Source organism: Cryphonectria parasitica (assembly GCF_011745365.1).
Source record: "Cryphonectria parasitica EP155 unplaced genomic scaffold M406scaffold_1, whole genome shotgun sequence".
In the NCBI taxonomy this organism is placed as follows: domain Eukaryota; kingdom Fungi; phylum Ascomycota; class Sordariomycetes; order Diaporthales; family Cryphonectriaceae; genus Cryphonectria; species Cryphonectria parasitica.
In genome coordinates this window covers 6,205,888-6,232,983 of record NW_024468909.1, presented here as the reverse complement: position 1 = coordinate 6,232,983, position 27,096 = coordinate 6,205,888, and the positions used below count along the sequence as shown (strand labels likewise).

At 53.5% G+C, this 27,096-nt stretch overlaps 9 protein-coding genes across 9 annotated transcripts; 4 read left to right on the top strand and 5 right to left on the bottom strand.

Moving 5' to 3' along the window:
• Positions 1-1,032: 1,032 nt before the first annotated feature.
• M406DRAFT_344483 (uncharacterized protein) lies at positions 1,033-3,108 on the bottom strand (the record flags this gene model as incomplete). The annotated part of the gene is made up of 3 exons (XM_040921981.1): positions 2,247-3,108; positions 1,312-1,991; positions 1,033-1,278 (listed from the first exon to the last, which is right to left on the bottom strand). The coding sequence occupies exons 1-3, from the start codon at positions 2,569-2,571 to the stop codon at positions 1,033-1,035; spliced, it is 1,251 nt and encodes a 416-aa protein (XP_040782064.1). The 5' UTR covers positions 2,572-3,108.
• Positions 3,109-5,931: 2,823 nt separating this feature from the next.
• Positions 5,932-7,316, top strand: M406DRAFT_326501 (uncharacterized protein; the record flags this gene model as incomplete). The annotated part of the gene is made up of 4 exons (XM_040920096.1): positions 5,932-6,012; positions 6,159-6,233; positions 6,332-6,690; positions 6,842-7,316. 4 exons carry the CDS (start codon positions 5,932-5,934, stop codon positions 7,314-7,316), a joined length of 990 nt encoding a protein of 329 aa, XP_040782063.1.
• A 3,713-nt stretch (positions 7,317-11,029) lies between these two features.
• Positions 11,030-12,876, top strand: M406DRAFT_344482 (uncharacterized protein; the record flags this gene model as incomplete). Its single annotated transcript, XM_040921980.1, has 3 exons — positions 11,030-11,114; positions 11,255-12,400; positions 12,813-12,876. The coding sequence occupies 3 exons, from the start codon at positions 11,030-11,032 to the stop codon at positions 12,830-12,832; spliced, it is 1,251 nt and encodes a 416-aa protein (XP_040782062.1). The 3' UTR covers positions 12,833-12,876.
• A 651-nt stretch (positions 12,877-13,527) lies between these two features.
• On the top strand, positions 13,528-14,477 carry M406DRAFT_19190 (uncharacterized protein; the record flags this gene model as incomplete). The annotated part of the gene is made up of 2 exons (XM_040915437.1): positions 13,528-13,692; positions 13,983-14,477. Coding segments are annotated over 2 exons (660 nt in total), but the record flags the coding sequence as incomplete, so codon positions are not given.
• A 698-nt stretch (positions 14,478-15,175) lies between these two features.
• On the bottom strand, positions 15,176-16,252 carry M406DRAFT_246811 (GTP cyclohydrolase I; the record flags this gene model as incomplete). Its single annotated transcript, XM_040916427.1, has 2 exons — positions 15,176-15,481; positions 15,590-16,252. 2 exons carry the CDS (start codon positions 16,250-16,252, stop codon positions 15,176-15,178), a joined length of 969 nt encoding a protein of 322 aa, XP_040782060.1.
• An 835-nt stretch (positions 16,253-17,087) lies between these two features.
• Positions 17,088-18,275, top strand: M406DRAFT_326497 (histone-fold-containing protein; the record flags this gene model as incomplete). The annotated part of the gene is made up of 2 exons (XM_040920095.1): positions 17,088-17,762; positions 17,853-18,275. The coding sequence occupies 2 exons, from the start codon at positions 17,088-17,090 to the stop codon at positions 18,273-18,275; spliced, it is 1,098 nt and encodes a 365-aa protein (XP_040782059.1).
• Positions 18,276-18,798: 523 nt separating this feature from the next.
• Positions 18,799-20,056, bottom strand: M406DRAFT_248043 (uncharacterized protein; the record flags this gene model as incomplete). Its single annotated transcript, XM_040916501.1, has 2 exons — positions 18,799-19,770; positions 19,895-20,056. 2 exons carry the CDS (start codon positions 20,054-20,056, stop codon positions 18,799-18,801), a joined length of 1,134 nt encoding a protein of 377 aa, XP_040782058.1.
• Positions 20,057-21,520: 1,464 nt separating this feature from the next.
• Positions 21,521-23,685, bottom strand: M406DRAFT_326495 (uncharacterized protein; the record flags this gene model as incomplete). Its single annotated transcript, XM_040920094.1, has 4 exons — positions 21,521-23,169; positions 23,264-23,368; positions 23,410-23,496; positions 23,586-23,685. The coding sequence occupies 4 exons, from the start codon at positions 23,683-23,685 to the stop codon at positions 21,521-21,523; spliced, it is 1,941 nt and encodes a 646-aa protein (XP_040782057.1).
• Positions 23,686-24,816: 1,131 nt separating this feature from the next.
• Positions 24,817-25,887, bottom strand: M406DRAFT_326494 (alpha/beta hydrolase fold domain-containing protein; the record flags this gene model as incomplete). Its single annotated transcript, XM_040920093.1, has 2 exons — positions 24,817-25,786; positions 25,823-25,887. The coding sequence occupies 2 exons, from the start codon at positions 25,885-25,887 to the stop codon at positions 24,817-24,819; spliced, it is 1,035 nt and encodes a 344-aa protein (XP_040782056.1).
• Positions 25,888-27,096: the final 1,209 nt, after the last annotated feature.

The window sequence follows — 27,096 nt, the reverse complement described above, 5'->3', positions numbered from 1 at the left end:
AATCCCGATCGCCATCGCAGAGTCCTGTGCGCGAGGCCGTGGTCGCTGGCGCTGGAGGCGGCACATCGAGACGGGACAGGCGGAAACAGCAGCGCAGACATGCACGTGGCGAGCCTTCGCCCTCGCCGGAACGGGAGCCTGAGCTCGAGTCCCCCACCAGTGATCTGGAGCTGGGCTATGCACGCGAGAGAGGGGTGCAGAGCGGTCTGAGCGGGCGGACCGCAGGAGGGTACGAGGTGGAGCACGGCTACGACGGATACCCGCGTGGGCAGCCACAACACGTGCACGTGCATGTCCACGTCCACGACCGAGAAGACCGTGGCCGCGGGAGCGCGCAGGATCGCCGTTACGACCATGAAGAAGAGCAGGCCTCTGGTGCGAGGGACGAGCTGGAAGATGAAGAGTGGGCACAGGCGCAGGAGCGCCACAGCGGGGGAACGCATCGGTACCATCCTGGTTCTGGGCGGCGGAACGTGCCGGCGTCCAGGAGCCCGTCGCCACCGCCGGCGGGGGTGATGCCTCATCCTGATGATTTTATAGGACGTGGCTTGTAAGAGTATTATCAAGAAAAGGGCTACAAGTTTCCAAGGGGAAAACAACAACACACAAAACAGAGTTGGAATATCCCATCACCCTCTTGTCTTTTGGGATTTGAGATTGGAAGCCTACTTTTGGGAAGGGGTCTACTCTTTTCTTGTTCTGTTTCTTTCAAATATCTCTTAAAACCCATCTGGAAGCGTGGCATGAAGGACATTATTCATTAATGAGCGGATAGATGGACTGTGATGGACTGCGACGTTATCATTATTATTATTACGAGATGGGTAACGAAATATTATGAAAATGGAAGGTATTCTTGCCTTATTTTTAATCTGCATGGAAGTGAAAATGTATTACTGTAGACACCAACAAAACAACCGCCTTCTCTTGTCCAACTTTTTGTGACGGGTCATTTCTCGCCTACATGCAATTCCCCACATAAATCAGCAACTCAACTCTCTCTCTCTCTCTCTCTCTCTCTCTCTTCTCAGCTTATAGTCGACTCTTCTCTGCCGTCTTGCTCTTGTTCTTCTTCTTCTTTTCGTCCTTGTTGGTCTCTAGAAAATGCATATTCACAGGCGTGATGGCTTCTTTCCCCTCCACCAACACAGCCAAAATATTCCGCATAGCCAGCTCCTCAAACCCAATATGCGTCTCAACCGTGCCACCCGCATTATGACAAGTCAACATGACCCGCCCAGGATTCACCGTCTTCACAGTACCCTCCTCGTCCTCGCCCTCCTTCCCAGCCAAGAACTTACCCCCCTCCACCCCCACGCCCGCCAGCTCCGTCCCCGCCAGCCGAAGCAGCCTCCTGTGCACGCGCGGCTCGTCCCCGTGCACATCCAGCGCAGCAGCCGAGACGTGCCCGCTCTCCAGCGCATCCGCCAGGGCGTCCTCGTCGACGAGCGAGCCGCGGGCGATATTGACGAGGCGGGCCCCCTCGCGCAGCCAGGCGAGACAGGCGGCGTCCACGAGGGGCGGGGCGCCGGGCGCGCTGGCGGGGGTGCACACGACGACGCAGTCCGAGGCGGCCATGAGGTCGCGCAGGTGGGGGTGGAAGGTGGCGCGCAGGCGCTGCTCGACGGCGGCGGGCTTGCGGACCAGGTCGGTGTAGTGGATGTGCATGCCCATGGACGGGTTGCCGAGCTTGGCGGCGATGAGCTGGCCGATCTTGCCGAGGCCGAGGAGGCCTAGGGTGTGGTTGCGGGGGTTGTGGGCGTGGGCGGTGGTGTGGTTGTGGGAGAAGCGGAAGGCTGCTTCTGCGTTGGGGTTTGGTGAGGGAGAAGAAGAGGAGGACGAAGAGGAAGAAGAGGAGGACGAGGTGAGGTAGGGAATGGTGGCGGCGGACATGACCCAGGGGAGATGGCGGAAGGTGGAAATCACCATGGCTACGGCAAAGTCGGCTACAGACTCAGCGGCTGCTAGGCCTCCGTTGCAGTAGATGATGCCTTTGTTACTCTCTCATGGGTCAGTCTGTTGTTGTCTCCATTTCATCTCATCTTTCTTGTCCTTTTCATTCTCTTCTCCCTTTCATTCTTTCATTCTTTCATCCTTCCTCCTCCTCTTCCACCACCACCACCACCTCCTCCTCCTCCTCCTCCTCCTCCTCCTCCTCTTACAGAAAAGCAAAGGCAAGTCCAAGATGAAAGAGAAAGAAAGAAAGAAAGAAGAAGAAGAGAAGAAAGAAAGAAAAAAAAACTCACCCTTCTTCCCCAACAACTCAGTATCAGCCCAGTCAAACCCAGCCCCCGCACTGGCAAACACCCTCACGCTGTCCGGCAACAAGTCAATCAGCTCGGCATCCCACCGGCCCATCTCCCCGCCCGTGCCCCAGAACGGCCGAAAGATGGCCGCAAAGTCGCCCCACCGCCTCTCGCGCAACGCCCGTATAAACTCGGCACGCTCGCGCTCCGCTGCGCTGGGGCGGACTACCGTGCACTGGCTGGATAGGACTGCGTAGGTGTCGGGGTTGTACTTGATGGGGTCGCCTATGTGGAGGACGATGGGCTTGGCTGAGGGGGTGGCCATTTTCTGGAGAGGGGGGGGGGGGTGGTTGGGATGAGATAAGAGTGAGTGCTTCGGCCCCAGGTTGAGATTAATCCTGATGAGAGAAGAGCTTTTTCAAGGATTAAGTAAGTTCTGGATCTTGTGTCGATTTGGACGGCGACACAGTGATGACCTCTTCAACAGGTGAACCCGCAAAATCGATCGTCAATTAGGGTCCTGGAGCTGAAGATGCTGCAGTGCTACATCAACAACGGGGAGAGGCTGTCAACCAGCGCAGAACCGGTTAAATCTCCAAACACGACCTTGGCAAGGGGAGAGGACTCGAAGAGAAAGACGGGGTGACGAAAAGCTCCTCCGGGTGAATGTGCGGCGTTGGGCTAGGAAACACACTCCCTCAAGATGTCCTCTGATTACCTATTTTAAAGAGATAGGTCGCTGACAGATCTTTTGATAGGAAGTAAGGCAAGAAGAGGCAACCGAGCAGGGCAGATTGTGTGCTCTGATTGATAACAGAATACGGCACTTGAGCGGGCTTCTCAAGCTATTTATTATACTCGCATATCCCCCGTCTCTCTGTCCTTGCACCGGTTCATACTCCCTACACTGTGGGTCTAGAGGGGCTATAGAAGTTTCCTTGTGTTTTGTGAATGCATTCTATGTCGAGTCGTGACATCAGATATGAGAGAGAGAGGGCAATGCATCAAGCATGAAGGGGCCCGCCATGATCGTGAATTACCGCATCCACTTTGGGTTATTTTCCCCGGACCCGCTTGGGCCGTCAAAAACCATCAACAAAAACTCTGGGGTAAAAAGTCCCGATTCTGGAGCCCCCCACAGGGAGATCCATAATATTCGAGTAATGCTTCTTCTATTCAGTGGTGCTGGTGGTCTACATCGCTTCCTGACCCGCAGACAGCTGCCCCATCGACTGGGTCCTACATATTTGGTACTATCACCATGGATCTGCTCAAATGCTTTGAGTGCATTCGTCGTTCTGGGAAAGGCGCATGTTCACCCTTCTGGATACAACCCTGGGTTTTGTATAAACCTCCATGCTTCAACACTCCTACGGTACGGACCTCGCGAGCCAGAAACCGCATCTTTCACATGGCACTGGATGCGAGGAATCAGATGATGGGTATATCTTTAATACTTATTACTTATTGCTTGCAGACAGTGACCAGACTGCCCTAAAGTCTCACCTGCAGACGCATGGCGATTCCGTTGTGGGTTGCAGTTCGGAACGCGCGTGGTGCGCGCTGCCAGTTGACAGCCACGAAAACTGCAGATCCTGAGGACTGGGGGTGACACTACTAAATAAGAGTCTGCGAAATGTCAGCCTTGGCAGTAACTCTCGCCGCGTGGTCAGCTTGCTGTGCTGTATAAACCTTAGGCACGTAGTATTCATCCATATGAAAGTGATCATATAGGCACGAGGAACCAGAGAAGACACTTTTCACCATTCGCCAAATTAATATTGTACATGTAATCTAGAGGGTTGCGAAAGAACGTCATGGGCAGATGATCATTATTTCATCAAACGTAAGCCGTCTCGGCGTCGATCAGCAAGCCCACCACTTCGAGGTATGAGTGAGTGAGTGAGCGAGTGAGCTGTTGAGAAATACAAGGGGTTGACCGAAAACACAAGCTGCCTTTTGTGGGAGAGGCCTTGCTGAGTGAGTACGTCACGGCATAATCAGAGCGCAGTAAAAAAACGGACTGAAGATTCCAAACATTGGGCCCATGATTCGGCGCCTACTCTATAAAAGAGTTATAAATGGCTGTTATCGATATTCCTTCCACACGGCCGTAAGCTTGCCCGGGTGGAGCAGCCCAACAGCTGCAGTCTATTGAATGAGGAATCAGAAGACAGGGCATCTTCCCTCGCGGGGATGTATGTCTGAGGACAGAGAATCAGTGTGCCGAGTGGAAGATCGAAGGTAGTCAACAAAACAGATGAAGAAGAAAGAAGAAAAATACTAATCAGACTGACAACAACATCGCATAGCGGTGTTTATTTCAGCACCCCTCGATGCTCTCGAATCTATTAGATCAATGTATGTACTCATAATGAGGTCCGGAGCCGTATGTTCCTTCTACTCTGCCCCAACTTCTGTAGTTATTTCGTCCGCGTGACTTTTCGAGATCGAGAACGAAAGAAAAGAAAAAGGAAAAAGGGAAAATGAAACAAGGCGGGTGGCGAGAGTTTTGCACAAGAACAGCGCTTCTGAGGTGGTGTGCAGCTGTTCTTGTCAGCCTGTACAACAACAACCGGCAAAAGATCGTGGACACTTACCTCCCGTCTCCCACCCTCTCTAAATAGGTTCCCTTTCAATAGGGTGTGCTCCGGAGCAATCTCCCAATTTCCTTTCACGTTTGCGTCCGTACATGTGTTCTGCATCGCTAAATATACCTGAGCGCCAGGGGGTGTGAGAAGGAGCGCCATCGGATTGGCTCGAACGCCTGTCAGTGGTGTCTTACACGCATGCAGCATAAGCTGATGCTGAAAACGGTTGCACACCTATAACACACACACACACACACACACACAAGAAGAAGAAAGCAAGACAAGGAGCCACACACCACAACATTTCTTCCCCTCTACCAACCCATATCTACACACCTCTATACGACGGGAATGAAGGAAGAACTTGTCCGTTCTTCCCGCCCGGCAATGATCCTCGCGGGACGGAACACCGCTGCCCCCCTCCCTCCCATTCCTCCTCCCTCCCTCTTCCTCTTCCTACGTGGGACAAACTAATCAATACTGCGCCGGTCAGGTCACTTCAAGAGCCATCGAGTAGAATTTTGATGTGCTCGAAGCTCCGTCCAGTGAAGAAGGTTGGGGCGAAACATCAGCTGTGGTAGTATCGGAGAGCACCCACAAGCAGGATTGCTCTCTGCAGATCGACCGTGTAACTGGTCCGATTCCGACATGCTCGGGTTCGTTTGATTCGTACGGTGTGTTGCAATAAGGGAAAGTAACCAGAAAATGCAGAGGAAGAAGAGAAGGAAGGAAGAAGAAGAAAAAAACCGTGGTGTAGGAACCAAACTTTGCCGCGTGCCCACAGGGTATATAAGCATGTGGCTACCATGACCGCATGTAATAAACGTGAAATCCTACCCAACTTTCAGCCCAGTGGGGATGAGCCTGACCATGCCCCGTCTCCTTTTGTGTCGATCTGTTCTAACCGAGGACTCAATAAGGCACATAAGCTGCTCGACCCTTCTCGTCTGATCTTTTTCTCTGGCATCTCTTTGATAAGTAAGAGGTTCTGTCTGTCTGGCATCTATGGGGCTCTCTCCTCGTCGCTCTAGCTTTCCCGCCACCGCCACCATCTTGGAGTTGACCTCCATGGAGCGTCCCCCCTCTGCAGAACAATGAGTCTCTATGAGCAGGCCACCGGCCTCTTCGTCTTCTTTACTGTCCTGACCACCATCACCCTTGGGCTTCGGCTCTTTGTGCGTGTGAGATTGTGTAGGGGTGGGTTTGGTTGGGACGATGTCGCTCTCATCATCACATGGGTAAGGAACAAGAGCCGCGATATCTCAAGGGCCCGCCCGTACAGCATCGACCTCTTATGAATACTAACAAGTAAACCACACAGGCCGGCTTGATTCTTTGGGTGGGGCTCGCCTGGAAGTCCATGACATATGAGTTCAACTCACCTGAGTTCATAAAGGTATGCCGTCGCCGTCCTTGTCGTCGAGGGGGCAAACATTCCCCCAGACAGCCACCTCTCTTCTCCACAATACACATCACTCACTCGTGAGCCTCCAGTATGCATCGGCCAAGAACGACGTCTGCTACATCATCAGCGGCACGGTCAAGATCAGCGTGGCCCTTGTACTGTACCGGCTAGACAGCCGCCTGTTCATCCGCGTCATCCTCATCACCGACATGATCATCTGCGCCATCTGGACGACCGTAGTCACCCTCATCCTCGGCGTGGGCTGCACGGGCAACAGCCCGCTGGCCCTGGATGCCTCTGTGTGCGAGGCGACCAACTATGCGCAGGAGGCCTCATACGTGGTCTTCAACGGGGCGCACGTGCTCATCCCCATCATCATTCTCTGGGGTGTGCATATTCACGACAACCTGAAATGGGCCGTCGTAGCTCTGTTTTCTGTTGGACTGCTGTAAGCCTTTCCTGTCTTGCTCATACCTTTCCATCTCATCTCCAACCACCCCCCACCCCCCCAAAAAAGAAAAAAAAAAGAAATGCTGCCGCACGTGAGCTGGATGGAAACGTACGTATCGATTTGGTAGAGATGCTTACTGGGTCTATAGTGCTGTCATTGCTGCGGGCATGAAACTTCACTATTATATCATCTGGTACCGTCCGACCCCCACCACGGACTTTGCCGCCATCTCGCTCCAGACCAACATCTGGGCAGTAACAGAGCACGGCCTGTCCCTATTCGCAGCATCCATCCTCGCCATCAAGCCCTTCTTCACATACATGTCCAAGTCCCTATACGGTACCATCCACGGCGGAGACAGCAGTCACAAGAACGACCTCTCGGGCCGCAGCAACTCGCTCGGCGCTGCCTCGAAACCCTTGGCCTGGCCCGACGCGGCTGAGTCGGCGGCGGAGATGGGCGTGATCGGGGTGCGTAACGAGGTGGAGGTACGCAGCATTTATGATGTCGAGGGCGACCTACGAAATCCAGCTTATACTGTGGACGTGTACAATGAAAGTACCAGGAGGCTAGTACTGGGCGGCGGCAAGGAGAATATGGATGTAGGCGTCAGCCCTGCGTGAAAGCCTGCAGAATGTTATACATGACTCCCCCGAGGAGCGCAGCACCTTTGAAGTTCAAAATAGACATGTTTCAGACATGCCCGGTTTGCCAACTCGTGCTTTGACTCTCTCTTCTGAGCCCGACGCATTGGAAGAGTGGTACTCGTTCTCATCGACTACCTTGCCATTGCCCGTATATTCAGGTCAGGAACATCAAGTTACAAATGCCAGCTCATCAGTGCTTGATGAGGCTGTCCTTGAACCCTCGTCCTTGCTGCCCTGGAACCTAAAGCATTTGAGTGAGCGTCTGAGGCCTTGGCAATGCTACGATGAGGTATAGCAGGACTAGCTGATTCGATGTAGTGCTTCTTGCAAGCCAGCAACACCTGCCTGAGGCTCGTGAATGCCTTGATGTTCAGTCTGCAGCAGGGAGGCGACACCCAAACAGACTTGTTTTGGGGCCACGAGGAGTTCGTTGGGGGGGGGGGGGGACCTGAGTTTGGGACTTTTGATGAACAAACGACATAGGGAATCTCCATCTTGATCTATTCCCCATGTTCCTTAGGAAAGATGTTCTCGCTTGCTCTTAGAGGCTCAAAGATCTGCGACTCATGATAGGAAAGCTCCCTTGAGAAGAAGCGACCCGGCTTGGGTCTGGCGCAATGGTCCTTAGACAGAGGGAGGAGATCTCTGCGAAACACATCGTTGGCTAGTCAAAATCAACCTGATTCGCAGGCGGTTTTAACGAAGAACTGACTGGTCTAACATCCCTATTACCGCGAGAGGTGATCGCTCTCGAGAACGCCTGACGTAGGGCCCCCAATGGGCTGGTCCGGACCTCCTGAGGCGGCTCTGCTCAGCTCAGACCATGGCCATCGAACCAATGCACGGAGGACAGGAAGACAACCAGTCATGCGGCGCTAAGAGGCTGCATGAGACCGGATGATGTGTTCACTGCGCCACCGAATTTTGTATTCCTCCTTTTTTCCTCCTAGACGTCCACTTGTCTCTCCCGTAGCAATGTCTTGTTCATAAATATGACGGGTCGAAAATGCAGTGGGTGGTGCATTGGGGGTCTGTCCAAGAAGTGTGCAATCCGATTGGAATGATGATGAAGGAATCAAGTTGTGACATCTGAATACGACCAGAAAACAAGACCTGTAGAGCCAGAAGATGTCCAGTCATCTCCTCGAAGCCCATCAGACTCGAGGCAGCGACCTCAACTACGACCTGAATGACATGTCGGAAGTCGGACGAGGGTGTCAAAGATGGACAAAGTTCGAGGGCTGAACCAACACAATGGGGATACAGATCCACAAGTCTAGCAGGGCTGAGCATGGCCATGACCCCCCTTGGCCGTATGTCAACTGTCAAACGTCAAGGCTCTCCCGACTGCTTTTTCTTTCTGATCTCATCGACAGGAGCAGATATGCACAGAAGCCTGCAGGTGGGGAGAAGGCAGGGCATCGGAAGGGAAGGGGCCACCACGGCAGTGTCCTTCAGTACTACAGTACGAGGAAGGTACCGTGGTACATGCGATAATACAGCGATACGTACCCCTCGTCCTCTCTGTGTTTGACAAGGATTATGGACAAGGGGTCAACGTACGCGATGATTGGTGTGTATAGGAATATGCGGTTTAACATACAGCCAATGAACAGGCAAGCAGAAACCTTGTCGCAGGGATGAACTTGAATAAGGGAAGACTCGGGGCTTCCAAGGTTTCGCCTTCGTGAAGTGCTTACTGTCGCTCCTCATCTCTCTTGCCCCCCCCCCCCCCGGCACAGCTTCTTCTGTGCCATGTTCAATCTACCTTCTCAATCTGGACACTTTAAATTATTCTGCGATTCTGATCTATCGTTCTTTGGTTGAACGAGTATTCCCGTATGTATATGTGTGTGCGTGCGTGTGTGTACCCAAAGTTCAGAAGCTTCTATTCCCCAATCTCGACACTTCGCCCTTGCATGAGACATCCGTCTTCTCCTGCATTCTGCATTGCGTCTGCATTTACACAAGTCGAATCAGAAACCACTTTACGCGGTGCGCGGGTGTTTTATCGCGAAAGTAGCACGTCATACGCGTGTGCAGGGATCCATCTCCTAATAGTCTTCCATTTATATCACACTAACACTCGGCGGCGACAAGACCAGGGAGGGGGAAAAGAGAGAGAGTGAGAGACCCATATCCGTGCCATCTGACTGTGCTCACAGCGGGGCCCCAAAGCCGTCGTCACTCGTACGAGATCTCCCCCTTCTCTCTCCCATCGTGTACCTCTGACACACTCTGCTTATCGCTTCACTGTTTTCCCCGCCTTCCATCCCTCCCCTCTCTAGCTCTCAGGGCACGTTGTTGACCTGTGCCCCTGACGCTGCTGCCCCTCGCCTTCACCTCACAACCGTCACTTCTCCTGTCCTTCTACCCTTCTGTCCTTGAAACCTTGAGGAAGTTCCATTGTCCTTGAATTATTCTCTTGCCCTTGCTGTCCCTTGGGCTCTAGAACTGTCGTTTTGTCCCTCCTACACACACACTGACCGACCTCATCCCGTCTGACTTATTTATCCAGGCTGAGATCGACATTCCCGTCTATAGGCAGCGTCTCAACAGGGGTATGCCAGTCTAATACAATACCACACCACAGCTATTGCAAGAGGCACAAATCAGTGCTCGGCCCTATCAGCACGTTCACAGTCCACGCCGAAATCTGCAGGCACTTCCTGCTCTGGAACAGCGACGTCTCACCAGGGGGGGGTGGTTATCCGTTCTCAACCCATCGGTCCAATCGAATCACTACCAAGGCCAACTTTTGCCCGCTCGACGAGATCCACCTCCGGCCTGACCAGGTATATTGACACTAAGCCGTCTGGAGGCGCTCCCTCAGGCTAAGTCGACCGCCAAGGTACCCGCCTGACCTGCCAGCTTGGCCTGCTACATCCTCTTCGCATAAACTTGGTCTCGTCCAAACTCGGCCTCCCTCCCTCAGAAAGGCACTTTCCCCCCCCCACACCTCCCTTACTGAGACCTCACCACTCATCTCGCGCCGATCTGACCCAGTTCACTGTCTCTCAGGCTGACCCAAAATCTTGTCTTCCCGTCCCGAAGATCGTACTGTGGTACCACCCGGCAAGTACTCGCCGCTGCTGCTAGCAAAGTTGGGCGTAATAAGACAATCGCCCTTCCCACACACACACACCGAACACCCCCCCCCCCTTTTCGCCTCTCAGCACCAGCTGTCCTAGGATCTTTCCCCCTCCTTTTCTTCCTTCCTCTTCCACACATTCTCGAACCCGTTGAAATTCGAGATTCTGCTGTCGTTTCACCCTCTTCTCGACCCCTCCTCTGTCGACCTTGAGGAGTTCAAAATCCATTCTCGGCTCCACAGTCGCGTACAGAACTGATCCCCACCAGGACGAGCCCGACACCCTCGTCGATTTTAGACTCCACTGCACAGCATTGGCCAGGTGCGTGCACTATCCGCACTCAAACTGTGGCCCGAGTCCAGGAACGTCTGCATTGCAGTCTGACGGTCCGACCACCAAACCCAATCGGAGCTCCATTGGCCTGCCTGGGTATTTCTCCTCTCGGATCATCGTCAACAACACGTCGTGCATCGGGCTAGCACAGGCACGATACAGGCCTGCCCATCGGCGTGCTCGACAGAACAACTGTTTGTTTGTTTTGTCGTCGCGAAAAGGTTCAATCGGCTCCACAAGTCCACTGCACAACCACCGCACACAATGGCTGCTGTCATCCGTCAGCCTTTCGCACCCCTCGATGGGGCTCGATTGCAGAGCTTGACCAGCATCAAGAACGTACAAAGCTGTCAGTCTACCCACCCCGAACGCAGGCCGTCCCCTCCCTCCCACTTCATTAATGTGCTCAAACCACCTCAGCCCATACCTGGACAGCTCAACCCAGTTTGCCTCATGATGATGAGCCGACGCATGCTGACCGAACTATAGCCATCCCCGTCTCATCGCCTGGCAAGCGAAAGGCGACTGATGTCCTCGATGTCAATGACTTTGAGAACCTCGATCCAGCCTTCCTCCTCTCCAAGCGCGCCAAATCCAGCGCCGACGGCCTGAGCAAGGACTACTTCAAACCTTCTTCTTTCTATCTCACCAAGTCGTCTTCCGCCCCGACTGTCACCACCACCACCACCACCACCAGCAGCAGCAGCAGCAAGGATGGCCTCTCCTACGGCAACTTCAAGGCGGCTGCTTCACCTCGTGCGCGGCCCATCCTGAATCCCAAGTCGCCCGCCAAGAAGCTTCACAGCAGTCTGTCCAAGACCGTCACCTCTCCCTCCATGTCTGCGCCCGCCGGCCGCTCACCCACCCGAGGCACCAAGCGCGTTGGTATCCTCAACCGCCACCGAGCTGGCCGAATCGATCCGCCCTCTTTCAACCTCTTCTCTTCTACCACCTTGTCTCTCGCCGCCGCCGTCAAGGGCACCCTGCCCAGCTATGCCTCTCGCCAACCCTCGTCGTCATCCTCCAAGGCAAGCATCGCGTCCGAGTCCGACAGTGTCTACGGCTCCAGCATGAAGTCTTCTTGGTTCTTCGACATCCACGAGGACACGCCAGAGCAGGTGGCCACCAACTTGCTGCAGCACAGCACGTGCATGTTGGACATCAGCAGTGACGAGGAGTGCGAGCAGAAGATGCAGCGTGAGAAGGCAGAGGGACGTGGCAAGGAGAACATCCCACCTGCGGACGATGTCTCGCAGACCTCGATCCGAAGAGCCGCTGCCACTACCATCAGCGAGGGCGGTATGGAGTACGAGAAGCCCCGCATCGCGCTGGGTGATCTGAACGTGGAGGACTTCTATGCCGACGGAGTCGACCCCTCCGAGGTGATCATTGTGCCTGGCGATGAAGATGATGGCACTCTTGTCGATGGCGAGCAGCCTCAGGAGCCAGCTGGAGAACTCAGCGACCTTCCTGCCTCTGACTGCGCGCCTGACGTCACCGTCAAGGTTCACACGGAGGCGGAGGAGTCTTCGGAACCTACCACCCCTGGCAAGGCGGCAGCCCTCCCACCTTTGGATGGTGCTGGCGAGAACTTCGATCTGTGGGAGAGCTCCAGTGCCAAGGAGGAGGGAGATGGTGCAAGATCACCGACTCCTATGCCCGTGTCGCCTGCTTCGGAGGAGGAGGATGAGGGTCTGGGTGTTGCCTACTGACTGTTGTCAATGTTTACGTGATTGTGAATGTTTTCTGGTTTCAGCGTTTTCTTTGAGGCGTCTTATGGGGATCTGGTTCGAGGCGTTATGCTCTGCTTTTTCGCTTGTGATTTTACGGGTGACGGCTGCCACGGGATGTATGGAAGGATAGATTGGCCAAGGATAGGACGGTCAATCAGGATAGGACGGAGGCAGGATGAGGATTTTAGATCACAGGCGTGCGGGCCGGTACGACTGCCAGGCCTTTTTCTATCTGTTTCCCTAACTGGCTATACGGTTGGATGGTATGAACTCTTTTCGGATGTACACACACCTTTGAAGTGGGACAATACCAGTTTCCCGTCTCAAAGATTAATGACTTCCTCTCTTACATGATGGAGAATAAACTCGTGTTTCGATATTTGAGCAGACATGCGTGCCCTCATCAATTGTGTTTGACTGCAGATTGTGGAGAGATTTAAGCACCAATCCCAAGACGGGAGATAACTCCCAGGACTACAGGCGGTTGGAGGGTTCTAAAATTGCTACTAGCTTGCAGACAGTAGAGGCTGAATACATGATAAAGTAAAGCCTGGGATTATCAAGGGTTCAAAGGTATCGTGGAGGTCAGTTAGGCTTCAATTCACGATCAGGCGGTGGATTTCTGGCCTCCACCAAAAATCGGCGCGGCAAGCCGATGAGGGAGAACCCCTGCTTAGTATACAGCAAGTACCGCCGAGGCGCGTCGCGTCTCTAGAGAGGCCGAGTTCTTTAAGTCAAGCCCCCGTCAGACTTGCATTGAATGTACAAGAGTATCGCTGCCTCATCAACAAATCTTCTCCAAAGAGAAGTGTGAAATAAAAGTACTTTTGAATCTTTTTTTCATTACTGACTTTATTTTCCATTCTTTTTTTTCTCTAAATTTTATTCAAAAGATAAGAAAGGAGGAAAGAAACATCTGTGTCAAACACAGCTGTTTTCGAAACCGACCACGCAGCAAAGGTAGCACCAGCACCCTCATCGATGACTATGGAGGAGACAGGTAGTGCCAAGGACACGGCCGGGCAGACAAGAGGCGCCTTTATTGTGCTGGAGGGCCTGGACCGCAGCGGCAAGACCACGCAGGTTAAGCTGTTGCAGGAGAAACTGGCTGGGATGGGTAGGGCGGTGGAGCTGGCCCGGTTTCCTGGTATGCTTCCTGTCTCTCTCTCTCTCTCTTTCTCTTTCTTTTTTTTTGTTCCCGTCGGTGGTGAGAAGTGGAAGGGGAAAAGATGAGTGAATGGGTGCCTTGGACGGGTCAGGCCGGTCTGAATGAGATGGGGAGAGACAAACCCGTCGTGGAGAAAATAGATGCGTGAGAAAGTTCCGTCACGGTTCCAGGAATGGAAAGAGATATCAAGGGAATATCAAAAACAGGAGGATGTGAGACAACCTGAAGACGTTTCCTACAAGGCCGACTTCATCTCATCGCATAGAACATGGAACACTAACCACGAACCACAGACCGCACCACCCCAACCGGCCAGATCATAAACACCTACCTAACCTCGCCCAACGCCCCGTCCCTACCGGACCAAGCCATCCACCTCCTCTTCACCGCCAACAGATGGGAAGCCGCCCCTCGCCTCACCAGCCTCCTAGCCAGCGGCACCACCATCATCTGCGACCGCTACTACTACTCCGGCATGGTCTACTCCGCCGCCAAGCACAACCCAGCGCTCCCCCTGAGCTGGGCCCGGAGCCCAGAGGTCGGGCTCCCGCGGCCAGATCTCGTGGTGTTTCTGGACCTGGACGGCGCAGCGGCCGAGAAGAGGGGCGGGTGGGGTGGCGAGAGGTATGAGAAGCGAGAGATGCAGGCGCGGGTGAGGGAGTTGTTCTGGGGGTTGAAGAGGGGGGAGCTCCAAGGGGTGGTCGGTGCTGGTGGGGCGAGCGAGGAGGCGGAGGATCTTGTGGTGGTGGATGCTGGTGGGAGCGTGGAGGAGGTGGCGAGGGAGATATGGAGGGTTGTGGAGGCGAGGGTGGAGGAGGTTGGGAGAGGGGATGTGGGCAAGGAGGTGAGGAGGGTGTCATAGAGCTGGTGGTGCAAGGCTAGAGGATGTTATCTGGTGATGGTTTTGATCCTGTGGGAGTTAGCAGCGCAAACTGTTGGAGCAACGACAGACGTGAATAAGCCGAGATCACGATCAAGCAGAGAAACAGGCGCAAGCATGAACAGGATCCAAAAAAAAAATCAAGCAAAATTTGGAACCATTTATTGTTTTTGATTATCGAGATATTCATGGACACATCCCCCGTGTGTCCTCCGTTATGCTTTCCGGGTATGAGGTGTTGAGCCCACAAACGCCGTTTTAAACCAGACCAACCAGCCATCCGTTGCCCCCTGGATGCTTTGCATGTTGAATCGAAAAACGCCGGCGGGCATGATGAATGCCTATGTATGCATGTGTATGATACGCGCCAGGTCTTCCCCGCTGCCCTGTCTTGCCCTGCCCGATTACCCCCAAAAACGCCAGTCCATATATGCCAGAATCTAAAAATGCTCGTGCATGTTAAAAACGAGTTTTGTTTGGCGTTGCTGCTGCCTCTAATGAGTTGGTCATTCCATTAAGCCTTCCCGAAAGTAAAGGGGAAAAGGCCCTTCCTCCTCGCAAGACTGTGCTTGCTCCTCGTACTCTAACAGAGTGTAGAGGGTGAGGCGCAAGATATGTTATTATCATCATTACCTGTTGATACCGATCAGGTTCAGGAACTCATTCCTTGTCTTCTCCTTGCGCTCAAAACAGCCCAGAACGCAGCTCGTGATGGTGCTTGCGGTAGTCTTTTCCACGCCGCGCATGACCATGCACAGATGGCTGGACTCCATAACCACCGCGACACCCTGCGGCTTCAGGACCTCCATGATGGCGTTGGCGACCTCCTTAGTCAGACGCTCCTGGATCTGGAGGCGGCGGGCGAAAAGCTCTGCGATTCGGGGCAGTTTCGATATGCCGATAACGTTCTTGTCAGGAATGTAGCCGATGTGCATCTGCAGATCGATCCAACCAGTCAGCTTTTGTTTCGCTCCCACCGTACTCGCTACCGATCTAGTCCCGCCAGGACTGTCAGGGAAAGAGGAGAACGCAAAGAAACGTACCTTGCCTGTAAATGGCACCAGGTGATGCTCGCACATGCTGAAGATCTCAATATCCTTCACGATGACCATCTCATTGTGGCCCTCCTCGAAGATGGCCCCGTTGACAATATCCCGCACATTCTGTTGGTAACCCTTGGTGAGGAACAGCATGGCCTTGGCATACCTTGCTGGCGTCGCCAGCAGGCCCTCCCTATCGACATCCTCGCCGACACACTCCAGAATTGTCCGCACGGCGTCGCACATCTTAGCCAAGCGCTTATCGGCCTGCTCTTTTGTCTCCTCCAACCTCTCGCGTGTGCCCCTGCTCGGTCTTGAAAGGCCATCAAAGTCGATGACGGGGCTTGGGGAGCGCGTGATCGTGCCGGGCGGCGTTGCTGTCGCCTTGGCGCTGGCGGCCTCGTCGTGCTGCTGCTGATCGGCCTCTTCGCGGATCGTGGATATTCTGTTGCCCTGCTGCTTGGCCTTCTTGGACTTCTTCTTGGGCCTCTCGGCGGGGATATCTCGCGGGTCACGGGCTGGTGCGCTTATGCTGCCACGACGCTCGTGGCCGCCATTGAGGTGCTTGCTGTCGTGCTTGCGCTTCTTGCTGGAGCGCTCATCGCCCGAGTGGTGACGCCTGCGCCGGCCCGAATCGGAGGAGCTGGCTGTGCTTGCTGTGTCCATGTCTGTGAAAGGTCTTGGAGGATCGTCGGTAAGAAGAAGTTCGAGGTGATGTGAAGAGGGGGTCTGCGCTGGAGCAATCGTCAAAGCACGCAGAAATAAAGTGCATCGGAGGAGGATCAGGGTCTAGGTCGAGGAATTAGTGCGTTGGGAGTTGGATTCATGTAGACAAAAGTAAGTTCGCGTCGAATCGAGTTGGTACAGATGCCTAGGATTTCTGGGAGAACCTGAAGAAATTAGAGGACCTAGGAGGTCCCAGTTGACTCTCAAACTGAGAACTGAAGAAATGAGAGAGTCGCAAGGATATTATAAAAGACGTTGGCCAGGTGGTACCATTGCTTATGAGGTGAAGGGTCTTGGAGTCATGACACCAGAAAAAGAAAAAAAGAAAAAAAGTCGCCGAAGCTGTAGCCGAACCCCGGGGGTCTGGTTCCTGCATCTGCATGGTGGGGCTCTCGTCTTTTGGGGGACGCTGGGGCTCTGGGACACTAGAACATAGTGGAGTGAGTGGGGTCTTGCTACCCTGTCAGGCCTGTCACTGCTCTCTGTACAGTACCATGGTACCACCTACACAACGCTACCACACCCCGTTGTGGTACCCACCAACAACACACTGCTGACTGTGCAACACCTCCTTTGGCCAGTGTTGGAACCTTCTGAACGACGTCAACTACGCGAGCCAAACGTCCAACTCGACTGTTTACATTTCCCACCTCAACCCCAAACCCACCCAGAAACTGACACCACCTCCATCCAGCTTCCGATCCCGCGAAGCTGAACCCTCTAGCTCCCTTTACCAGCAACATCCACAGCTCGGACCTCCCCACCGCCGCCCAAGATGAGCTCACCACCGTACCAGAACCAGACCTCGCCGCCGGCGCACTCGCCGCCTTACCCTTCCCATGCTCAGCTTCCGTCCTCCTCCTCATCCAACCGCAAGCGCGCCGGCGGCAGCGACGTCCCCCCGCCCGCACTGAAGCGCCGCAAGGCCTCGACCATGTCCATCGCCTCCGCAACCTCTGCCCACCCCCTCCGCCAGACCTCCTTCCCGCCCGAAGAGGCGCCCTTCGCAGGTGCCCGCTCCCCGAGCGTCGGGCCTCTTGACAATGTCGACAACGTGAGCATGGTGTCCGGATCCGCCGTCTCCGCGACCGGCGGCAGCAGGGCCCCTCGGAAGCGCGGCAGGAAGAGCAAGGCCGAGAAAGCTCGCGAGGCCCTCGAGAAGGAAGGCACACCCAGCGTGGTCGGTGGTAGGGCGATGACTGTCGCGAGCGGCAGGAGCGGGGCCGGCGGGGCGAGGAGTGCCGTCGACGGGGATGCGCCCGACGACGATGAGGAAGACGAGAAGGACATCAAGGCCAAGATGGGGGTGGCCCAGTTCGAACGGAGCAGGGAGGAGCGCGAGGAGGAGAAGCGATTGCGCTTCATGCTGGTGCAACAGATGGACGCGGACCAGGCCGAGCGGTACGAGATGTGGCATGCGGCCAAGTTGACCGAGGCGACTGTTCGAAGGGTTAGTCGCTGTCCTCGCGCGGCGGCTGCTGCTGCTGCTGCTTCAATACTATAGGGTGCAAGGGGGTGCTAACATTTTCGGGTCACACAGATTGTCAACGCTACAGTCTCGCAGTCTGTCCCGGCTAATGTCTGCAAGGCCATGCAGTCGGTCGCCAAGGTCTTTGTGGGGGACCTCATCGAGGCGTCACGCAAGGTGCAGTCCGAGTGGGTGGCCAAGACCGACGAGCCACAGGCCGAGCCGGGCGTCCAGTATCCCGAGTGGCCGTACGAGGAAGAGGAGCATGTGGAGGAGACGCAAGATGGGCGGCCCCGATCCATCCATCCCAAGGTCAAGCCCAAGGAGCCACCTCGCGGTGCCCTGCGCCCTGACCATGTGCGTGAGGCCTGGAGACGGTACAAGAGCGGGGCTGAGGGCGGGAATGTGGGCAACCTCGGTCTCTGGCATAAGCAGCAGAGCAGTGGTGTGGAGAGGTTTGGTGTCAGGACTGGCGGCCGTCGTCTGTTTAAGTGACCTGGGCTATTGGGTCGATGGTGACAGCAGACTATGGGATTCACGACGTACTTATGATACCCGCCGCATGTTGTCGCTTCCAAGGGCACGGCAACAGCGGCATCGTTCTATACATATTACCGAAATAGAAGCAGTCAATGGCTCTCTTTTTCTTTGGGAGCTGGAGAACCCTTTGCCAATGGCTAGTCTGCATTGGGATTTTGGGTCTCAAAATGTCTGGTCACCTTCGCACTGTTGAGAGCAAGTGAGGAAAGAATACTGCATCTCCTACCTTCCAACCATTTGTATCTCTTGGGAACATCTTTCAAGAAGACCCTTCGTGCCTCCATGACAGCTTCTCAATCAAGTTCCTCATCATACCTCTCTGCCCACGGAAGGGTGGCGGCCTTGTAGGCTACGATGATGATACACTCTATTAATTAATTCTCTAGTATGCTTTGCAATCAAAACGCTGTATCGTATCTGCTGTAGCTGCTCTTTTCGCCCTGGACTTGGCCTCCACTTCCCCGGTGCTTAACGATCGCTATATCAGAGCCTCCTCACCCTTGGCCTCCGTAGGCTTCCTTCCAACCATCAGGAACATAGGCGTAAACAGCCTTTCCTTACCACCCAGCACGAGAGCCTCGCTCGCCTGCGCAAGACTGCTGCCCGTCTTCTTGGTGCCAGGCGGCGCGAGCCTCAACGTCTCCAGCGCCCCCATAAACCCATGCGCAAGCCAGCGGCCCCACCTCGTCATCCTGAACGTGCTCAGCACATCCCACATGTTGTTCGCATATTTATAGCCACTCCCGTCAAGCGGCCAGTACCACGGGGCCGGGTCGATGCCGTCGACGAACCGCTCGGCCAGGTCCTCGACCTCCAGCACCTCGAAGCCCGCAGCCTTGAAGGCAGCCACCGCGTCGCTAGCCTTCACCATGTTGGCGATGCCGTCGCCCTGCTCGATGTCGAGACGGCACTTGCGGTGGAACAGGTTGTTGTTGTCGTAGCGGTCCGTCATGACCCACTCGTACACGCCAAAGACACCGCCGGGCTTGAGCACCTTGTAGATCTGCCTGTAGACGTCTTCGAGGCTCGGGGCGTGCACGGTGGCCTCGATGGCATACACGGCGTCGAATGTCTCCTCGTCAAACGGCAGGTTCATAAAGTCGCCCACGACGAAGCGGCAGTGGCCCGCCAGGCCGTCCTGCTCGGCGTAGTGTGTGGCGCGCTGCACCTGGTACTCGTTGATGGTGATGCCCGTCACGTAGGCGCCCGTGAACTTGGCGATCTCGCGCGCGGGCCCGCCCACGCCGCAGCCCACGTCGAGGACCTTCATCTTGGGCCGGATGCCGATGGTGTGGGCGAGGTAGTGCTCGTGGCGGGCGATGGCCGCGGCGAAGGCCTCGCGCGGGCCGAAGCGGCAGAAGTGGAATGACTGGGACCAGCCGTACTCGTAGAAGTCGGTGGCGAGGTTGTAGTACTGCCTTGTGAGGGAGGCATAGTCTTTGACGCGGTCCTAAAAGGAGACAAGAAGGGAAAGAGTTTATTTTAGCCATGGGATAATCAGTGATACCACTACAGAGGGGCCGGGGGGGGGGGGGGGGAAGGGGGCTCCTCTTTTTCTCTCTCTGATGACTTACTGCTCTAGTAGCCTCAGTCTCGTCCTTGGCCTCCTTGTTATCCCAGTGCTGGAAATATTCGTCTACTGCCGCCTGCTGGGCCTCCTTGTCCTTCTTCAGCATGGCGGAGAAGCCAGCGTCTGTTGTAGCGGTCTTTTTGTGCAAGATGTTTTCGAAAGTCATGTCCCTAGCCAGGGCGACTTCTTTGCTAGCTGCCATCTTGAAGTTGGTTGGTAGGTTGAACGAACTGACGGCGTGTCTAAGGGAGTGAGGTTTTTCTCTCAAGATAGTTGACTGTCTCTCTTTGTGTGTTGAGAAAAGAGGAGACCAGGACAATGTAACTTGTTGAAAGTTTTCGTATTGGTATTGTTGTTGGATGCACATACATATTCTTCCTCAATTGGCCACAGAGTCGTCTTTTTAAATCGCAATCGTCAATATCATCGAATCCGAATACTAAGAAACCTTGCCCAATGGCGTGTAAGTGAATCCGAATACGTTGATTTAGTCAGCATAAACCCGAGTACGAGCCGCTGCAGGGGGCTTCTTAGGATGGAGGAGGATTGTTTAGGTCATGGCTTCATAAATTGAGAGCCAACCGACTTTCTCCGGCGGTCTGCTCTCGATCTCCATTTATTTGTCCATTTCATTATGCATAAGAGTAGTATGAGTTCCACTACTGTCTGTCTATTCCTTTTGTACTAAAAGAGGGGGAAGAGGCAGGGGGGGAAGGTAGCATAAAGTCACTGACCAGTGACTCTTATTGTTGACCGATTATGAAGATGGAATAAAGGGGCCCAACTACCTGCATAAGTAGGTAGCCACGCCAGACCCGCCTTAGAGAAGACCACCTCTGACATGGTAAGTAGGCATGAATTTTGTGTTCTCCTCATATGTCGGTCTGATTTCGAAAGCATGATAAAACATATACATATCCCTAAAATGTTGCGGAACGCCCACCAGCCGAGCATATTAACAATAATACAGAATGGGAACGCAGCCCTCTGTCAAATCATTGCGACGAGCAATACTGGCTTCAAATAAATAGTTTGGATGTGAGCCTCCGCCGAAAAAAAAGAAAAAAAAGTAGAGGGGGGGGGGGTGCTGGAGGAGGAGAACAGAGGCGCACGTAGACCAGCAAGTCAACAGGTAACATGTGCAAGATGAAGGTAGTCGCACAAGCAAAGTCATCAACGTTCAGAAACTGTTTTATTGACGTCTACTTGGTTCTTAGCGTCTTGGTCATACCGAAGGTTTCGAGATGGTATCACGAATTTCACTGCCGTCTTCAAAAAAAACAAAAAAAAACCTGGAGAGGAATTTTCGGTGAAGCGGACCCTCAACCCAATTCCAAACTACCAGTTCCTGTCGTAATATTGGGCGCAAAAGTAATAAAAAGACATGGTGAGAAAAAAGAGGTGCGATTATGGTCTATGAAGAGCATGCTAGGCCTACTAAAGCAGCGAATGCTAAGGATAGCCCGTGCAATCTGCTTCCCGATTCCCAATGCACGCGAGTCCTCATCATCCACAAGAAAATTTCGTCAACGACTAATCCTTAGGACCGCTCTTTCCCTTTTTCTCTTATTTTATGCGAAGTCCACAGAAAAAACCAGGCCTTTGGCCTCCCAAGCCGTCGTAGGACTCTCTAGTCACGAATCTGCTTCAGCTTCTCAAGGGCGTGATCACGCGCACGCTTCTTCTCCTCCTCCGAAAGGTCATAGAAAGCGACAGAGAGTCTGGAGAACTGTTGGTCCAGGTCGTCGGGCAGTTCGGGACCTGAAAAAATGCCTTTCATGCGAAAGCGGAAGTGGCTGCGGTCCCACTGAGACAGGTTGTCGAACTCGTTCGTGAGGCTATTGACTTGGTTTTTGACACGGGCGAGCGCATTAACTGACCGCCCGCCAGAGGTAGCGTCCGAGGATCGTGTACCTTGGACTTGGTACTGCACCATGGGAGCTTTCTCAGCTGCGCGGGACGAAGATGCTGGGGCAGTGTCGTCAACCGGCAAGAAACGTGGCGCGGGCGCATGATAAGACGATGCCACAGCAGTATCGTTAGCCGGCAGAAAAGCTGGTTTAGCTGTACGAGACGAAGACGCGACGGCGGTATCATTAGCCGGCGCATACGGCTGCGCGGCGGTACGAGACGAAGATGCTACAGCGGTGTTGTTGCCCGGCTGAGAAGCTGGGTTCCGAGGTTGAGCGTAGCGAGACGAAGCAGACTGCGATTGGCCGCGTTGCTTGACCATGAAGGCCGTCGTGTCGGGGGTGGGATAGACGGGGCCCAAGGTTGTCATAGGAAAACCAGGTGCAGAACCTGGATCATTCTGCGCCACCAAAGTCGCCCGCTCATCATGCGGCTTCCACTTTCGTAGCTGGACTGGCGCCATGAGCAGCATTGAGGCTGGGGTGATGGCGTTGGTCACCAATCCACCAAGAAGCTCGTTGTTGTACCGAATACACTCGCTCAGCGTATCGATATCCTGCTCGTAGTGACGAAAGCTATCAGCAGATGCATACACAGCGTTGTCGATCTCGGCGGCAAGCTTGTCCCGAGGACCATATGGCAGGATGGGCACCTGACTGCCGTTGTGCTTCTTCTTTCTGCGATCATCATCGGCGATCTCCAAGGCCTTGAGCACGCGTCTAGCGAACTTCTTGCGGTCGTGAGGCAAGTCGGAGATGGAGTTCACTTGGGGAATGGGACGGGTCTGCTGTTGCTGCTGATGAGGAGAAGAAAGTACGGAGGCAGAATAGGCCGCTGCCATCTCGTTATCATGCTGCTCATCCTGGGGCTGGCTAGCATAGGTGGATGTGTTGGGGGTTGTCATCGTGGAGTCATCACTATCCTGCGTCATGGACGTCTGGTTGGCCTTGGTGTACTGCCTGAGAAAGACGTTGCAGCACCGACCGTTGACCACCTGGTTCACTTCCTGCAGACACGCCGTCTCGGGGGGCAGGGTCGTGCAGGTGTTCCGGCAAAACTCGTTTTCTTGGCAGTCTGCACAGACTTCGTTGTTGTCGCCAACCTCTTTGATGAGGAGAGCAATGGCCTTGACGTAGTACCGGCGGTGCACAGAGGCCACCATCTTAGCATAGTCCAGGTCGACAAGACGCTGGACCGGGCACTCCAGAAGGCGGGCGAAGGCCTTGCGCTCCACCATACTGGTTCCCCTCAGGAATACCGGCGCGGGCCGAGAAAAGTCGGGGAGGTTGAAGCGGAAGGCGCTGGTCTTCTCGAACTTGTTCATGAGAATCATCATCTCCTTGCTCACACCCTTGGGCCTGTCTCGTCCTTGTTGATTGGCTGCAATAGCTACAATGGTTAGCACTGTGCTGAATTGGCTTTATCTTGGTCTCTAGAGTTGTCGATGCAGTCGTGAACTTACCTGAAGATGCGCCAGAGTTGTTGTCATCGTCAACCTCCTCGTTGGAGTCGGGCTGGCTTCCCTCGTCAGAGGAGGGAACATGTTGGGCCGAGGGGCCGGCAGGAACTGTTCGACGGTCAGTCAGGTAACTATCATCGATGTTGTACTATCGAGGAAGAGGGCTTCAACGTCTTGCTGCGAGGAATCTCCACGCTCGTACAAACACAAGAGCACTGGACATTTCTTGGACGATTCTGGAGGGAAGTATAGGGGATACGGTGGCTCTCTTGGTGGACAGAGAGCATCATTGGAGTATACTAGGCGTCAAGGGGAAGATTCTTACCCTCTTCATGGCTAGGAAGACCCGGGCGCCGCTTCGCTAGAGAATTGGTCTCTGGCTCAGTGCTCGCCTGCCGCTTTCCTGCGGGCGCTGACGTCGACATCATGATGACGGTCTTGGTAGACTGGAGGTGGAAATGGGGATGCAAAGACAGAAACAGAGAAATAGAGAGGTAGAGAGAAGTGTGTACGTGTGCTTGTGTGTGTGTGTGTGTGTGCTTCTATGTGTGCTTGTATGCGTATGCGGAAAGGAAGAGGGAGGTCGACCGTGAGGAAAAGAGGCTGAGAGACAAGAGAGAAAAGGAGGGGGAGGGAGAGAGATGGAGGGAGAGTGTGTGTGGGAGGGACTCTGTCGTCAAACACAAAACAAATAACAAAATTGTGGGCATAATCCCCTTCCTTGACGTGTTCGTGTCTGCGAGGATCGAGGATGTATTCATTCGGGTCTGGTGTCGACAAAGTATCTTTTCGTGACAAGTTCCAGTAAAGCCTGGTTCATCTCTTACAACATTTTTCAGTGTATGGCTGAGTGCCAGGCATGATATTGCCATAGGATAAATTATGGTTTGAGGCTCAATGGGCCATGACTTTTCACCATAGTCCTGGTCCGGCTTCTATATGAAGGCCTTCCTGCATTCATGTTCAAACAGCCTTGTGCTCAAGCTTATATGTCAATAGTCCTGGTATTTCAATTTGACGTGCACGCATGTTCATTCAGAATGTTTAGAGATCAAGGTCAAGTGTAAAGCTATAAAGGGCTGCAGATTGTAGGTACAATGGGAAGCAGCTTGATAGTAAGAAAGCATGCTGAGAACTTGCATGAAGTCATCTCAGGCTGCATATGGCAAAGGTAATTGATAACAAACTGCAAGTCCTATTTTAGTTTCTAGCATCATATCGAATTACTACAGAAAAAAGTAACTTGTAACATTGTGAGGTACAATAGGGCTTCTGGAAGACCTGTCGAGACCTTGGTCACATGATGTGGTCTCCCACATTCCATTGAAATCTGATTAGAGAGCTCTGTGTGTGCATAAGACGAGTAGTTGTTGTACACTTGATATCAAGTTCGAGGTCAGGAATAGCTTTCTTTGTGTGATGGGGACCTGTCGTCCTGATCTTTCGGCCCAAATAGCATACTGGGTAAATACATAGATAGTTGTGGTGGTGGTCTTGTCTTGCACTCTGCACCTTGTTATCTGAATTATATACAGCAGAAATTCAAAACCCTCCACTCACAGACTTGAGAGCCAGCCAAGCAACTCCTGGTGGAAACTCTCAGGATCCTCAATCTGGGGTGCGTGTCCCAAGTCTGGAAATTGAATCAGAGTGCTATTCGGTATCAAGGCTGCCGCCTCTGGCCCCAGAACACTATAGTTTCCAATCACTGCCTGCACTGAGGCAGGCGACCATTTCTTTCCGATCGCTGTGTTGTCCTTGTCCCCAATCATCAACAACGTCCGCGGTGTTAACAGGGGAAACTCATAGATCACTGGCTGCGTGAAGATCATGTCGGTCGTTTGAGCCTGGTTGTAGATGAACTGTTGACGTTCTGAACCGTAATAGATGTTGTACAGCATCGTGACCCACTCGTCGTATTCTGCTTTCCAGGTGTTGACATAGTACGTGTTTTCCTCGTAGGCCATAATCGACTCCCAGGTTGTAGCGTTCTCCGTAACCCAGCCATCATCGATACTTTCATACGGAACCCCTTTGTCCTGCCAGTCTTCCAAGCCAAGCGGGTTCACCATCACGAGTGCGGTCATGTTGGTCGGGTACGTGAGGCCATAACGGGCGGCGAGCATCCCGCCTGTGCTGTGGCCTATGATGGTGGCATTGTAGATCCCCAGCTCTCTCAGCAGGCTGTTGGTGTTCAGCGCCAGCTGCTGGAACGAGAACTGGTATCCTACGGGCTTCGTAGACTTGCACCAGCCCACTTGGTCGGGGACTACCACTCTGTATCCAGCGCCTGACAGTTGCTGGATCGTCTCATTCCAGGTTGCTCCGCAAAAGTTCTTGCCGTGAAAGAGGACAGCAACCTTTTCTGTGGTGGTATTGTCGCCCGTGAGAGAAGAGGTGTTGATAGGTGCCGGTGGGACGTCCATGAAAGCCATTTCCATGGGTTTGCGTTGGGAAGTGAATTTGTAGACTTTGATAGGATAGGGATATGTGAAGTTCGAGCCATTGAGGTCAATAGGCTGGGGGCTGTCGTCAATATAGCCACCACCTCCGCCCACTGACCCTATAGCTTGGACTGCAGTGGTTGCCAGTAGGCCCAAGGCAAGTACTCGGCTCAAATTCCTCATCTCTGCGGTTGGGTAAGTGAAAAGAGCTGGGCAATTTGTTGAGAAGAGAGAAAGTACAGAACTCGACGAACACGGGTCACGCTACACAAGTAATAAAAGAGTCCAATGGGTTTTGTAAGAATCGAGGTTGCATTGCTCGGAGGGAGGGGTAATAGCGCGCGCGCTGCGGTGCGGGTCACCCAACACAGTGTTCTGCGCCGATAGTAACATCACCAGTGGGGGGTGGGGTATAGGGGCTGTAACCCCTAGATAAGCTCATGACGACATGGAAGTTGAGATTGTTCGATGGCTCGACCGTGTATTCTTGTGAAAATATGTTGTCGTCGCTAGTATGCGGTCGTCTTGTAATGGAGTACAACGCAGACGAGGCACTGCAGATGTCCTTCGGGAGTCCATTATTGAAGGAAATTTTGGAGGAAAAAAAAGGAAGTGCTGAATATACACATTAAAATGGTCACTGCACTTTCTTTTTTAACATGGTTCAAGTTTGTAGATACGAGGTAGCGTAAACGACAAGTTTACGATTCAACTGCTCACTATGTTTGTACGAAAGAAGCATCCATCTATTGTCACACAAACACCCAAGACCCACTTTATACACAAGTTTCAAGGGTGGTGGTGAGTGACTAATGAGAATCCAAACTTCGACTGAACTACTCATTCAACAAGAAGAAGAGGAAGAGGAAAAGGAAGAGGAAGAATTGGAATTGGAATTGTGCTTTTTCTGCGAGCGGTGTAACTGTCCAGACCCCTTTACGGCATCGCATTAAATGAAACGTATCCATGATTTAGATGTCTATCCTCCGAGACTCCCAACGACATATTGGAGCTGGTCAGGACGAATAGTCCCGCGTGCTCCTCTCGGCTCTGGAGCTGAATGGGCGATAAGTTACTGTAGAGCCTTGAACCGTTCACAATCTGTGATAGTAGTTTGGCACTGCTGAAATGGGTTTGGAAATGCAAACATGAACTGTTTCCCATTTGCTTATAGTATAAACTAAAGATTGGCTACCGAGAAAGCAAACTTTGTCAATTGGGTTCAGGCTGCTTTCGTTACATTGATGATATCTCAATCCGAGATATTGCGAGTCCGAGCTGTCCCGAAGAACCGTTGTGCATCCGATAAATCCGACTGACTGAGTTAAATTTCGATGATAGATCACAAAGGCGCTGACATGCGTGAAGGCATCCGAGACACCCAAGTCACGC